The 15,573-nt window shown below is 38.5% G+C and overlaps 2 protein-coding genes across 5 annotated transcripts in view; both read right to left on the bottom strand.

The window, feature by feature from the left end:
- The window catches only part of LOC140609709 (uncharacterized), a 118,914-nt gene extending 114,349 nt beyond the window's left edge, over window positions 1-4,565 (bottom strand). The window contains exon 1 of the mRNA XM_072784903.1: window positions 4,496-4,565. The gene's annotated coding sequence lies outside the window, so the exon portion shown is untranslated. The remainder of the gene's footprint in view (window positions 1-4,495) is intronic.
- The window catches only part of ZNF566 (zinc finger protein 566), a 37,781-nt gene extending 22,662 nt beyond the window's left edge, over window positions 1-15,119 (bottom strand). The window contains exons 1-4 of one of the 4 annotated variants that reach the window (XM_072769432.1): window positions 14,517-14,673; window positions 4,496-4,565; window positions 1,533-1,659; window positions 1,142-1,216 (exon numbers count right to left, since the gene is read on the bottom strand). In XM_072769432.1, coding sequence (XP_072625533.1) covers window positions 1,142-1,216; window positions 1,533-1,659; window positions 4,496-4,504 — 211 coding nt within the window. In that variant the 5' untranslated portion in view covers window positions 4,505-4,565; window positions 14,517-14,673. Of the gene's footprint in view, window positions 1-1,141; window positions 1,241-1,532; window positions 1,660-4,495; window positions 4,566-14,516 lie in introns of those variants that run through there. The other 3 variants (XM_072769291.1, XM_072769354.1, XM_072769513.1) reach the window with 3 other exon arrangements.
- Between the last annotated feature and the right edge of the window lie 454 nt (window positions 15,120-15,573).

Here is a 15,573-nt window from a genome sequence, read left to right on the forward strand (position 1 = left end):
AGTATTTCTCTCCGCATTGGAGGATGAGCTCTGGGAATAGAGATTCTGCATGTTCTGTTTGCTGCTATAATGTCAGTGTTGAAAATAGTGCTGGGCATACAATAGGTACTCAATAAACATACACTGAATGAATGAATGTACTGTCCTGTTTAAACTCCTTCATACCAACTCTGTTTATCGTGGCCAGTTCTAAGTTCTTAATGGAGGCACAGAGCCTTTATTTCCAGCATTCCATCTATAGTTAATGACAGGTACACTCAAATCTCCCTCTATGACATCACTATCTCTTCCATATACTAAGGCCTCATTTTTTCTGAGCTCCTTATTTTAACCTCTCTTATGATGGTTTTACTTTAATAAAGTTATATATAGATGTGTTCTAGTAGCTCATTAAGCTATATATTCTGAAATTGCTTCTTCTTTTTTTTTTTTTAAAGATTTTATTTATTTATTCATGAGAGACGGGGGCGGTGGGGTGGGGGGGACACGGACAGAGACACAGGCAGAGGGAGAAGCAGGCTCCATGCAGGGAGCCCGACATGGGACTCAATCCTGGATCTCCAGGATCACACCCTGGGCTGAAGGCAGCACTAAACCGCTGAGCCACTTGGGCTGCCCTGAAATCGCTTACTCTTTTAATCTCTGCAGTACCTAGCAGAGTACCTTATACATTTGAAAATCAGTAAATGTTTGTTATTAGTGTGAATCAATCAATGATTATATGAGCTACTTTACCTAAAAAACTCTGAAGAAAAGAAGCCTTTGGCAATGTAGGAAAAAAAAAGTATTTCAGGAGACAGTGATGCTTTTTTTAAGACTAAATACAGAAGAGGATGAGAAGTGATGAGGAATTTGATCCAAAATATGGATAGAAAGGAATACCAATACAGAGGGTAGAGGAGGGCACTGGCTGATTAGAAATGGACAAGAATAAGAGGAATTGGAAAGAAGTGTAGGAAGAGTAAAGCAGGTAGAGTATATTAAGTAAGGAGAAAAGGTAAGGTCATTTGAAAGCTCATGCTGAAAAGGCTTACTTTTGTACAACGGGCCTAAAGCTTTTAGGGGAGATTCCCAGATAGCACCTCAAAGGTGCAGTCTCTCCACTGACCAAGAGGGTCATTACCTGCTGCGCCTCACTTACCTGGCCACTGGTCTCTTGTTAGTTCTCTGTCAACCAACCAGGGCTCCTTCCCCTGCTCCAAGAAGGAGATCACATCTGGTTTAGAAACAGAATGTCCTGCTTACAAAAGAAGTAATGAGATAAGTTTATGATGAGAATATCCCAGGATTCAAATTTAGTCCCTTCATTAAGAAAGAGTCAAAGAAAGGTAAATCAGATTTATGAAACATAACAGAGGGCTTGAAACTTCCCCCATAAGTCAATGCAGCTTCTTTTTTCTAATGCTACAATATTAAAAAACATTCTTCTAAGCACAGGATGTAGAAATACCTATTGAAAGGTAGGCATTTCACATGGGAGAAAGTAGATTTCTGAGGGCAGAATCTGAATTATTATGGACAGATGTCCTTACCCATTGAAACCAGGTGGCTGTAATTCTCCAACATCACATCTCTGTATAAATCTCTCTGATCATCATTCAGGCATTCCCACTCCTCCTGAGAGAAGTCTATGGACACATCACTGAACATCACTGACTCCTGGAACAACAACCATGTATATGACTTGATTAATAAAAAGAAGTGTTTTTTTGTGAAGGAAAGAAAGAAGAAAGGAATAAAGATAGAAGTGAAAAATAGCAAGCATATAGAGTGGTGTGGATGTTTGGGACTCAAGTGGAGGACTGTAAACATACAAGCAGGACTGAATCTCATGTTTCCATGTTCATTCTGTTTCCCCCAGATAAAACTGGGAAGGTGCAAAATCCTGCTAAGAGGGATATCCTAATTAAATGAAGTAGTATATACAAATGGCTAACATCATACTTGCCATACAATAAGTCATCAACACATGTGAGGCTCTTTCTCTCTCTTCTTTTCCTAAATAGCTAAGAGTAAAGTTACGGAATAAGGGATAAAGAGAAGACATTTAAAGTACCAAAGGGGAGCAAATTACATAAAAGACATCATGAATCAGAGATGCAATGAAGTTCTCAAGAAGACTACTAAAAACAAGAAATAGTAAGAATAATTCTTTAATATGCTGATGGAGAAAAGAAATTCTAACCTAGATTCTATAACTAAACTATCATTCTGTTGTGAGGATTGAAAAAAGACATTTCTAGACATAAAAGGACTCTAGCACAATTTCTTAGGAAACTACCAGAAGATGTGTTCCACCAGATGGAAGGGAATAAACCAAAAAAGAGGGAAGATGTAGTATTCAAGAAATAGGTGAATGAACACAGGAGAACAGTAAAGGAAAATCTCAGGAAAACAAACAAAAAAAGGAAGCCTTGGGAAAGCTATGCAGTAGGCCCGGAGAGTAACCAGACCAGGTAAGAGCAGGGAAAAGGGAAAATGGTAATGGAAGCCTCCACACTCAAAATGAATTCATGTGTTTGACCAGATGGAAAACAACGACAACTAAGCAAATGGGGAAAAAAAGCTTAATTGCTCCAGGAAAAATGAAATGTTGTAATAGAATAGAGCTATGAGTTGGCTCAGCAGTGAGCAGTTTTGTAGTCATAATATTCTGTACACTACTGATTTGACAAAAAATTTTAATAACAGAATTAGAGGAATGAATAGTGCAATACAAGAGTACAATGTCCCCTCCACTCTGTAGTAAATCAAGAGGGTAAAACTGATTCATCCAAAGATAGCAAACCATATTCAAGAGAGTTGAGTCACCTTTTAGGAGTGGGTCTGGTGATGGGGCAAGATTGGAATGGCACTCTACTTGTAAAATATGCAAATGACTTTAAAAATATTTTATCTTAGAAAATTAAACTTGCATAAAATTTAAGACTGATTCTTTCTCACATCACACTATTACATAATAAGAGTTATTTATTAATTCCTTGTTACAACAAATTCTTTTCATAAGCATATTTTTTCACTGAGTAATAGTCTATGATATGGATATAAAACAAATTTTCTTTGGTTTTCAGACACTGAGGTTGAAGGGGATTTTTAAAAATCTCAGTATCGGCCTAATCTTATTTATAACTACCCATTGCTCAGCTGTAAATTCCCTTTGTTCCTGTGCTATAGGAAAGTGATGGAAGATGATCTAGATTCACACAATAGCATTACTGAAGTCTATTTATCACGGATGATCTGGTGAGGTGTTGGAGCTTTCTACTAACTGTGAGTCATATCCCCAACCCAAAAGGCTCATAAACCGGGAGATCTTTCCACATACCAAGACTGAAATAGAGCAAAACCATTCCACATATTTTTCTTCTTGAAAAACCTAAGTCGGTAATGATCAGGGCTTTTCCTTATGAGGTCCCCCTAATTACTTATCTTCATACCAAGCAAATTAGATTCATTAACAAATGGGGAACACAATATTGTTCTATTAAGATTTATGGCAGAAGTCTAAGATAGAAGATGCTGAAGGACTTACTAAATGAGTTTGTAAACATTGCTTAAAAGAATAGGAAACTAGGGAGGGCCCTGGGTTGTTTATAAAGAAATAGGGGTCAGGTTTCTGAATGGGGATTGGTTAACCAGGGGAAAAGTTTTTTTTTTTTTTCCAAACCAGGTCTCAGTCAGATCATTTTTGTCATTAACAATATCTTTCTGGGAACAAATAAGGATTCTTGATGGAACCTGTATGAAATTTTCTGATGGATTTTAATCTGATTAAGACTTCTTTAGAGAGACTCCTCATCCAACCACTTGGCCCTCTGTTACCTATAATTTAAGAGTGTAAAAAAATTTTTTTTTAATTTTTATTTATTTATGATAGTCGCAGAGAGAGAGAGAGAGAGGCAGAGAGAGAAGCAGGCTCCATGCACCGGGAGCCCGACGTGGGACTTGATCCCGGGTCTCCAGGATCGCGCCCTGGGCCAAAGGCAGGCGCCAAACCGCTGCGCCACCCAGGGATCCCATGAGTGTAAAAATTTTTGACGAGGCTTTTTCCCAACAGTGATTATGGAACCACTTCCTTTTTTTTTTTTTTTTTTTTTTTTTTTTTTGGAACCACTTCTTTTTTCTATAAATATCTCAACCAAGAAAGACAGTTTTGAATTGACTTACTGGAGACATTTTTCTTTAGAGCAAGGGTAAGAGGACTTTGACATTGCTTTTATTTTATTTTTAAAGATTTTATTGAGAGAGTGAATGAGAGACTGAGAGAGAGAGAGAACACGAGCCAGGAGCCCCATGTGGGGCTTGATTCCAGGACCCTGGGATCCTGGCCTAACCAACTGAGCCATCCAGGTGCCCCTTGACATTGCTTTTAACTAAACTGTCTGAAGTTTTTTTTTTTTTTAAACACCAAGAATACCATGACGAGGAAAACAAATGTTTACATTTATTAGGGGTAAAAATGACTCTATTTGAGCAAAAGGAAACAGCATCTCACCTGAGCCATGGTTTTGGTATTTGCAGCCAAGACCAGTCCTCTGCTGGGCTCCTCTTGGAAAAGGGCAAAGCTGGGGAAAACAAAAGAAGCTAGATAAGATCCCACTTGCCTCATACCTCACAGAATGATCATTCCCTTCTATTCATCCCACATATAAACACTTCATCCCACTGATAAACACTCGAGGGTTATTATCAGTGAGAAAAACGGGCAAATCTTTCATTATCTCCTACTCCAGAGACCTCAGGCTTTGACTGGAGTAGAAGAGATTTCAACAATCTGATGTGACTTGGAGAATATAGAGTGTGTGTGTGTGTGTGTGTGTGTGTGTGTATATATATATATATACAAATATATACATTTTTCCACATATGATAGCATATTATACACACTGTTATACACATTGCTATTTTTACTTAATGAATCTTGAACTGGATCCCAAATGGTACATATAGAGCTACTTAATTCCCTTAGCTACATTTATTTCATTAAATAGATACATTTTAATTTATTTTGCCAATCTGCTGCCCATGACCATTTAGGTTGTTTCCCATCTTTTACTATAACAAACAATGCTGCAATAAATATCCTTATATATATATATCATTTTACTTTTATTTATTTATTTTTTAATTTTTATTTATTTATGATAGTCACACACAGATAGAGAGAGAGAGGCAGAGACACAGGCAGAGGGAGAAGCAGGCCCCATGCAGGGAGCCCGATGTGAGACTTGATCCCGGGACTCCAGGATCACGTCCTGGGCTGAAGGCAGGCGCTAAACCACTGAGCCACCCAGGGATCCTTATTCATATACATTTTAGTTTAGATATACATTTGTCAAAACAATTTTTAATGATCTTTGATTGTACAATCAGGTCCCAGGTCCTAACCAAGAAACAACTGGCTGATAACCCAGATCCTCTTATCTTGCCCAGTTTGGGAAGACTTTTAGGATTAATGAATCATATCTTAAGAAAATGAAATCCAGAGAAGCAAACAAAGCAATATTGTAAAAACTTTAGGAAGATACTTAAATTAGTATAACAATAGGAAGGAATTAAAAAGTGTAGACCTAATGTACAAATGGACTAAATCTGTATTACTGATGCTTTAGAATGCTTTTAAGTGTAGTAATAAAACTGTAATAATTGGATATATTTTGTGTGCTTAAGATGTTTAAAATGTCCAAAAGAACGTTATACTAAAATAGTAACAAAGTCTGAATTGTGGGACGCCTGGGTGGCTCAGCTGGTTAAATATCTACTTTTGACTCAGGTCATGATCCCACATTGGGCTCCTTGCTCAGTAGGAAGTCTGCTTCTCCCTCCCCCTCTGCTCCTTCCTTACCCCCACTCATTCTCTCTCTCTCTTGCTCTGCTCTCTCAAATAAATAAAATCTTAAAAAAAAAATCATCAAAATTGTTTAAGGGGAGTAATTGAATTTGAGATCAATGGTGAATGTTTAATAAAATATGTAGTCTTTTTAAATTAGATATAGGAATATAATAAACAGAGCATTATAAAAGTATTAAGGCTAGTGAGCATTCCTAGTACAAAGCTTGATCATTTAAAAATTTATCAATAATTCCTGTAAAACTGACCACCCAGGAGGGCACCTGGGTGGCTCAGGGTTGAGCATCTGCCTTCAGCTCATGTCGTGATCCTGGGATCCTGGGATCCTTCAGGGAGCCTGCTTCTCCCTCTGCCTGTGTCTCTGCCTTTATCTCTGTAACTCTATGAATAAAAACAAAACAAAACAAAACAAAACAAAAACAAAACCAAAAACCAAAACCAAAAACTGACCACCCAGGAAGTAGAACTTTGTTATCAATTATTTAATGGGCGTGATCCTCAAGCACTCATTGCATTTCCCCTGGGGTATACATATTTCAGGAAATGAAAATCCAAGTAATCCACAAATGTCTCTTCTTTAAAATCTGAAAGTACTCCTTTAATATTTTTACTATTATTACTATTTATTAAGCTCTTGGTATTTTATTATTATTATTATTATTATTTTAGTATTTTTAAAAAATAAACCAACATAATTTATTATGTGTCAGGGATTATGCTAGATACTAAAGAAGCAACAGTAGGGACACCTGAGTGGCTCAGTGGTTGAGCAACTGCCTTTGGTTCAGGGCGTGATCCTGGGATCCAGGATCGAGTCCCACATCAGGCTCCGTACAGGGAGTCTGCTTCTCCTTCTGCTTGTGTCTCTACCTCTCTCTCTCCGTGTCTCTCATGAATTAATAAATAAAGCCTTAAAAAAAAAAAAAAAAAAAAACAGAGAAGCAACAGAAATCCAGAAAAACTTGGAAACAGAGTTTCTTCTCCCATACTTCTCACTTTAAGTCCCCCTTTCTGGTCTCTCGTAATGGCCTCTCCTTGGTTAAAGGGACATCCTCAAGTGCTGCACCTTTCAGGTAGAATGGGCGGGAAACATTCTTACTTCAATAGCTCCATGCTATACATTCCCACCTCTCTTCATATTTGCTCCTAGAGTATATCCTCTCTAGCTTAATTCTTGCCATCTGGGGAATCTGCTCCTCTCTTTTAAGCCAATGATCTCTGTGGCCAAGACTGTAGTACGCTTGCAAAATAACCACACCTTGGACATGGAGCACAGCCAAAAGATACCACTACAGACAAGAGAGTCCTTTGAAACCTAATAAATAAAAATTTTGAGAATTTTCTACCCTTCTAAATGATAAGCCAATTCTCTAATAAAAATTAAATGTTTTAAAATATTTCCAACATTATCCTGAAAATTCCCTGTATGTTAAGAATTGTATTTGTCTGTTAGTAACAGAGACCTGAAAAACACTAATTTTTCTTATATAGCGAGAAGGCTAGATGTAGGCAGTGGTTGCCCTTGGCCTTCATGGTTGTTTTAAGCACAATATCTATCATCCAACTAAAAACTGTTAGACATGCTTGGAGATAAAACCAAAAAATAGAAGCAGAACTACCAATAATTTAGATATGAGAACTGGCAAACAATTTAAAATAGCTATAATTGAATGTTAAAAACTAAAAATATATAGGCAAATGGATAAGATGAAGAAATTAAATAGAATTGAAATCTATAAAAAAGACTCAGACAACCTAGAACAGTAAATTAAGAAATTAAGAAGTTGAGGCACCTGGCTGGTTCAGGTAGAAGAGAGCATGTGACTCTCGGGGTTGTGAGTTTGAGGCCCACACTGGGTACAGAGATTACTAACAAAATGAAATAAAATTAAAAAAAAAAAAAAAAGAAATTAAGAGGTCATTGTATGGTTTTAACATGAGACCAGACAAGCAGAAGATAGAACTACTGAACTCAAAGGCAAGTCAAAAACAAAAATATCCACATGAAGTGCGGAGGAAAAATAGAACAGAAGGACAGAAGTGAGTAGAAGAAAAAAGGAACACAGTCAAAAGATTTACCATATATGCAAGTGGAGCCTCTGAAGAAGAAAAGAGATTGGAGAATAATTAATATCTGAACTGATTAACTGATAAAAAGCCTCAAAAAGAGTTTTAGCGAAGCTCAGCAAACCTGAATAAGAAATAAAAAGAAAAATGCACAAAACAAAAAGCAAAACCACAACCAGAGAAAAAAAGTCTTGAAAGTACTAAGAAGATGGGACATCTGGGTGGCTCAGCAGTTGGGCATCTGCCTTCGGCTCATGGCGTGATCCTGGGATTGAGTCCTGGGATCGAGCCCCACATCGGGCTCCCTGCATGGAGCCTGCTTCTTCTCCCTCTGCCTGCTTCTCTGCCTCTCTCTCTGTATTTCTCATGAATAATAAATAAAATCTTAAAAAAAAAAGAAAGTATTTAGAAGAAAAGACACATTACCAATAGCACTAATGAATAAGAGAGGAATAACACAAATAAACCAAATCAGGAATGAAAAAGGGAACATCATTTATAGATGCCATAGACATTAAAAAATAACAAAAGAATAGCAATAACCTTATGCTATTAAATTTGTTTTTTTTTAAAGATTTTATTTATTTATTCATAGAGACAGAGAGAGAGGCAGAGACACAGGCAGAGGGAGAAGCAGGCTCCACGCAGGAAGCCTGATGTGGGACTCGATCCCGGGTCCCCGAGATCACACCTTGGACCAAAGGTGGCGCTAAACCACTGAGCTACCCGGGCTGCCCTGCTATTAAATTTGAAAGCGTAGATCAAACTGATAAATTCTTTAAAAAAACATACCAAAATGGACAAAACAAACAAAAAACCTGAAACATGTGAAGAGGTAAATTGATTCCACATTTTAAAAATCTTCCAGGGTGCCTGGATGGCTCAGTCAGTTAGGTATCTGACTCTTGGTTTCAGCTCAGGTCATGATCTCAGGGTCCTGAGATTGAGCCTCATTGTCAGGCTCTGTGCTCAGCATGAGTGTGCTTAGGTTTCTTCTGCCCTCCTCTCCCTACCCTTCTGCTCTTTCTCCTGCTTAAGTCTCTCCAAATAAATCAGATCAGATCAAATCAAATCAAATCAAAATCTTCCTATCAAGAAAACTTCAGGCCCAGACAATTTCACCAGTGAACTCTTCCAAATTTAAGGAAAACCTTTGGTCTTATATGTAGTGAATAGAAAAATAAAAGGAATTCTTCCTAACTCATTTTATGAGACTAATATAAGCCTGATGCCAAAACAAAGACATAAAAAGAAAATAAAATCACGGGCCAATATTTCTAATGAACATATGTGCAGAAATTCTTTTTTTTTTTTTTAATTTTTATTGATTTATGATAGTCACAGAGAGAGAGAGACAGAGAGAGACAGAGAGACAGAGAGGCAGAGACACAGGCAGAGGGAGAAGCAGGCTCCATGCACTGGGAGCCCGATGTGGGATTCAATCCCGGGTCTCCAGGATCGTGCCCTGGGCCAAAGGCAGGCGCCAAACCGCTGTGCCACCCAGGGATCCATGTGCAGAAATTCTATAAAATATTAGCAGATCTAATTGAGCCAGATTTGTAAAAAGTTTGATACATTATGGACAAGCATGGTTTAATTCAGAAATCAAAGGTTGGTTCAAGATATGAAACAACATAATTTATTACATTGATGATAACAGTAAAAAAATGATACTCTCGACAGAGAAAATGCATTTGCCAAAATCAGCCCTCATTAATGTCAAAATCTTACCACTGAGAAAGAGAACTTCTTAAATTTGATAAATAGCATCTACAGTAGGTATTTGTAGATGCTAGATCTAAGGACAATATACAAAATATACAAAAAAAAATTGTACTTCTAGCAACAAACAACTGGAAAATGTTAAATACCATGTATAATTTCAACAATAAACATCAAATATCCAGGTACAAATCTAACAAAAGATGTGCACTGAAAACTACAACAAAGTGTTGAAAGAAATTAAAGACTAAGAAATATAGACATATACCATATTTATTAATTGGAAGATTCAATATTGATAGGACAGCAATTCTCCCCAAATTAACATAAAGACTCATTAAACAAAACTCTAGAAAGGATTTTTCATTTTTGGTGAGAATTAACAAGTTAATTCTGACATCCATTAAAAGGACTTACATAAAAAATAAAAATAAATAAATAAATAAAAGGACTTACATATGCCAAGACGGTCTTAAAAAAGAAAAGAAAAAAAAGTTGAAGGAGTAATACTATATATTTCAAGACAGTGGCACTGACAAAAAGATAATAACAGAATACAGTCCAGAAGGAGGACCACATATATGTTACTTATGATAACAGCTTCCTGCAATTCAGATGAGCAAGGATGGTATTTTCAATAAATACCATATGCAACAATTATTATTATTTTTAAAATATTTTATTTATTCATGAGGGATACAGAGAGAGAGGCAGAGACATAGGCAGAGAGAGATGCAGGCCCCCTGCAAGGAGCCTGATATGGGACTCGATCCCAGAACTCTGGGATCACGACCTGAGCCAAAGGCAGATAGATGCTCAACCACTGAGCCACCCAGGGCCCTCCCCATACACAAAAATTAATTCAAGATGGACCACAGACTTAAATATGAATGATAGGGCAGCCCGGGTGGCTCAGCGGTTTAGCACCACCTTTGGCCCAGGGTGTGATCCTGGAGACCTGGGATCGAGTCTCACGTTGGGCTCCCTGCATGAAGCCTGCTTCTCTCTCTGCCTCTCTCTCTCTCTCTCTGTGTCTCTCATGAATAAATAAAATCATTTAAAAAAACACAAAGGGTTAAAATCCCTCTAGGAAAATGGGAAAAGACAAACATAAGCTAAGAAAGTACTAAAAAATGATGCCATGTTAAAAGGGCATAGGAGCTAATTTTAAGGAGTTCCTAATGGCCAAATCTGGGACAGAATCTGAACAGCAAAGTATATAACAAAAATAATGGTTTAAAACTCTAGTGTAAAATAAATACCCATGAGTTAAGAAATAATTGAATAAACACATGAGGAATAAGGGACAGCTCTTTACAGAATTTAAATTAATAAATACAGAAGGAGAAATAAATAAATAAATACATACATACATACATACATACATACAGAAGGAGGGATCCCTGAGTGGCTCAGCAGTTTAGCGCCTGCCTTCAGCCCAGGGCCTGATCTGGAGTCCCGGAATGGAATCCCACATCGGGCTCCCTGCATGGAGCCTGCTTCTCCCTCTGCTTGGTCTCAGCCTCTATCTCTGTGTCTCTCATTAATAAATAAATAAAACCCTAAAAAAAAAAAAAAAAAAAAAAAACAGTAGGGCAGCCCTGGTGGCTCAGCAGTTTAGTGCTGCCTTCAGCGCAGGGTGTGATCCTGGGGACCGGGGATCAAGTCCCACATCAGGCTCCCTGCATGGAGCCTGCTTCTCCCTCTGTCTGTGTCTCTGCCTCTCTCTCTCTCTCTCTCATGAATAAATAAATAAAATCTTAAAAAAAAAATACAGAAGGAATGAAAGTCACCAGTAGGCAAACATCACAGTAATAATCATAGACAAGAATGATCAGTGAATGTTAAAATTAACATATTAAAGTATAATGAAAACAGTATTTTTAGAAAGTTTATTTAAGTAATCTCTACTCCAAACATGGGGCTCAAACTCATGATCCCAATATCAAGAATCTGGTGCTCTTCTGACTGAGCCAGCCACCTCCACGAGAAAAGTATTTTTGCATAGTCACAAAGCATCTCCCCACAAGATACTTATCAATTAAAAAAGAAAGATAGTTTTACAAAGGGGAAACCTGGCAGGTACCACCTCAACCAAGTGATTGTAATTAACATTACTAGTAGTGAGATATATTGATAACATTATATAACACATTGAGAAGAACATAAACATAATTTTTGTGATCTTTCAGCAAAAAATGAATAGTCTAAATTTAACCATTAGGGGGCACTTCGGTGGCTCAGTGGGTTGGGTGTCAGCCATGGGCTCAGGTCATGATCCTGGGGTCCTGGAATTGAGCCCCACATCAGGCTCCCTGCTCAGCAGGAAGCCTGCTTCTGCCTCTCCTCTGCCTGCCACTCCCCCTACTTGTATTCTGTGTGTCAATAAATACATAAAATCTTAAAAAAAAATTTAAAGGAAAAGGCAGACAAATCCAAATTGAAAGATATTCTACAAAACAACCGGCCAGTACTCTTCAAAAGTATCAAGGTCATGAAAGATAAAAAACACTGAAGAACTATGCTTTATGGTAAGAGACAAGATAACTAAATTAACATGGGATCTTCAACTGGATCCTGGAAAAGAACAGGGGACTGATAAGACTAATAGCAAAATGTAAATAATTCTGTAAATTAGTCAAAAGTCTTGTATCCAGTAAATTTCCTGGTTTTCATTATTATACCATGGGCACCTGAGTGAAGAATATATAGGACTTCTTTGCACTACATTTACAATATGAAAATAAAAAGTTTTTTAAAATGAAAAAAAATTTTTTAAAGGGCAGTGGGCAATAAGACCTAAACAGACACTTTAAAAAACAGTATATCCAAATGGCCAATAAACCCATGAAAAAGTACTGAACATCATTACCCACCAGGGAAGCACAAATTAAAACTGCAATGAAAAAAAAAAAACTGCAATGAAATTCCACTATACAACCAGCAGAACAGTTAAAATAAAAGACTGACAATATCAAATAAGAGAGATGATGAGGAGCAATTGAAACTCTCATACATTGTTGGATGAATTGGCACAACCACCTGACAAACTGGTAGTATCTATTAAACATATGCCCACTTTATGATCTAGCAATTCCATTCCTAAATATTTAGCCAAGAGGAAAATATTTACATGTTCACCAAAAACATAGAATGTTCATAGCAGCAATATAGTTTATAATAGCAAAAAAAAAAAATGTTAACTATCAAATATCCATCAATAGTGTAAGCAATTGGGGTGCCTGTGTGGCTCAATTTAAATGCCTGCCTTCGGCTCAGGTCAGATCCCAAGGTCCTGGCTCCCTGCTCAGGAGCCTGTTTCTCCCTCCGCCCCTCTCCCTGCTGATTCTATCTCTCTCTTTCTCACATATGTTTTCTTTCTCTCTCAAATAAATATTTTTATAAATAGTGTAAAGAATTAATAAATTGCAGCACATTCTCATACGTAATGAGGAATACAATGACACTCAACAACATGGATGAATCTCAGACATAATACGGAAAAAACGAAACCAGGCATAAAAGAGCACATGCTATACAATTCCATTTATATATGAAGTTCAGGAATGGGTAAAACTAATTAATGGTAAAAAAAAAAAACGAATTAACGGTGATAGACTTCTGAACAATGATTGTGGGAGAAATAACTGGGAAGGGGCATGAGGGAGCCTTCTGGGGTGCTGGTAAAGTTCTTTATGTTGATTTAGGAAATCGTGATACACCTGTACACTTCAGATTTGTGCACTTTATATATGCTGTATCTCATAAAAATGTTTTAAAAAACTATCAGAATCATGTTTTTATAGGGACATGGAGCAATGAGATGTCTCAAACATTGCTGTGCAACATAAATTTGTACACCCACTTAGGTCATTATTTTGGTACTATTTAGTAAAGTGCAAGATATCATATGACCCAGAAATTCCACTGTCAGGTAGATAAGTTCATGCACATGTATCCTCTGTAAAAGAATGCTGTGGCAGCACTGTTTATAAAGTCAGAAACTAGAAATAACTCAAATGCCCATCACTAATTGAAGGGATTAAGAACAGTGGGATACTTCAAAGGACCGAATACAATATAGCAAAGAAAACAAATGAACCATTACTATATTTAATATGACAATTCTCAAAAACATAATTGCACAACTAAACAAAAGAAAAAAAGACAATATGATAGCATTTGCAAAAGTTTTAAAATGACGTTAAACTACGGTATAAATGATAGACAATGTAAGTGAAAAAACCTCATAGATTTATCCAGTCACCCAAACATAATCACACGACCACCACGGGGACACACAGCTAGAGGTGACCCACAACCAAAGCAACAGGGCCACACATCCAGGAACTCAAATGGTCACATAAGCAAAACCACACATTTACCAAGAAGACAGTCACAACCGCACTGCCAAAAGCACCACACGCCTGCAGATGGTCGCACAGTCACAATCACATTAACCACAGATAAAACCACATAGTATTCACAGGTACTTCCCCCGCCCTGTACTCTCAGCACACGGTCACAATGTCGCACAACCACACACCACCCTTACCCTTATCACATCCACCGAGTCACAAGCTCCGCACACCCTCACACACAATGCCGCACGTGGTCCCAGTCACACACACACACACACACACACACACACACACATATATATCACAGGGTCGCACCCAATCACACCAGCACAGTCACGGGCTCCCAGACTATGCTACACACGAGTAATCACTGGAAGCACACACCACAGGAACAGCTAGTCACAACACACGGTCATTCACCACACACCACCAGACAAAATCCTACAATTTCAATCTAACCTCCTACGCGGTATAAAGCCGAGCCTCTGGCTCCGCCCTCTCCTGGGGACCCTCACCTCAGGCCTTCCAAGCTTCCAAAACAGCAGTCCTCTCCCCAGCGTTGCAACAGTTGCCGGTGTAGACCTGAGGGTCCCGCCAGCGCGTGACTTTAAGGCTGAATTCACGCGAGAATCACAATGATGCCGAGGAGTCCTCTGGGAAATGTAGTCAGAAACTTACCTGCGGCGAGCAAGATGGCTCCTGATCGCCCGGATTTCTCTCAGGGTTTAGCTGCGGCCTGGCTTAAAGGATTGCTCCCCTTCATGGAGCCGGGCACCGGAGGCCATGCAGAGCCTGGCGCAGTCTTAGGCAATGGTTTCCAAAGAAGACCACTCCGACGTGTGTGAAATAGGGATCCTTCTCGGACCCACCCTACTATCCCAGGAGTTGTTCGGGCTCAGGAAGAGGAGGGCTAGTTTGGTCTAGGTAAGATAACTCGCACCATTGAGCCTTCTGGGAAATGTAGTTTGGAGCAGGGAAAGCGGTGGATGGACCGTTTGAAATTCGTCTTGATTCTTAACAGCTTGCGCGTGGCTATACCCCCAGAGACTGCTGGGAGTGTTACTGAGCCCAAGGAGTGCGCAGGCTTCTTGGGTCGCCCCTTCGTCCTTTGTTGGGGCGTGAATTTAGTTTGGGGTTCGTCAATGCGGAGGAGTTGTGGAACTTGAGCTTCTGAGAATCAAAGCTAGGGTGGCCGAAAGGGAGGAGATTAGAACCTTGCAACGGGATTGGGGAATTGCTAAAAGGAAACGGGGTTGAAAAGGCCAAAAAGGAGGGGTTTATGATATTGCGAAGGGGGCTGGTATTTTTCTGTGCTACCGATTTCTGTATGAAAGTCAGGGCCTCAGGAGAATGATGGGGCAGTGAGACAGCCTTTGCAGAAAGCAACTAAAGAGATTCCTGGTGTTGTGTGTGATTTAGGATGTCGAGAGTCGTGGAGAGAGGGAGAAGTGGGACTCAGGAATTTTGTGTGTGGGTGTGTAATTGATAATTGATAGTCACTGTATGAATGACTGGGATTGTGTTTTGGAGAGTAATCGCTGAGCCACAATGGTAAAACAAGGATAGATTTTC

This window comes from Canis lupus, chromosome 1 (assembly GCF_048164855.1).
Source record: "Canis lupus baileyi chromosome 1, mCanLup2.hap1, whole genome shotgun sequence".
NCBI classification, from domain to species: domain Eukaryota; kingdom Metazoa; phylum Chordata; class Mammalia; order Carnivora; family Canidae; genus Canis; species Canis lupus.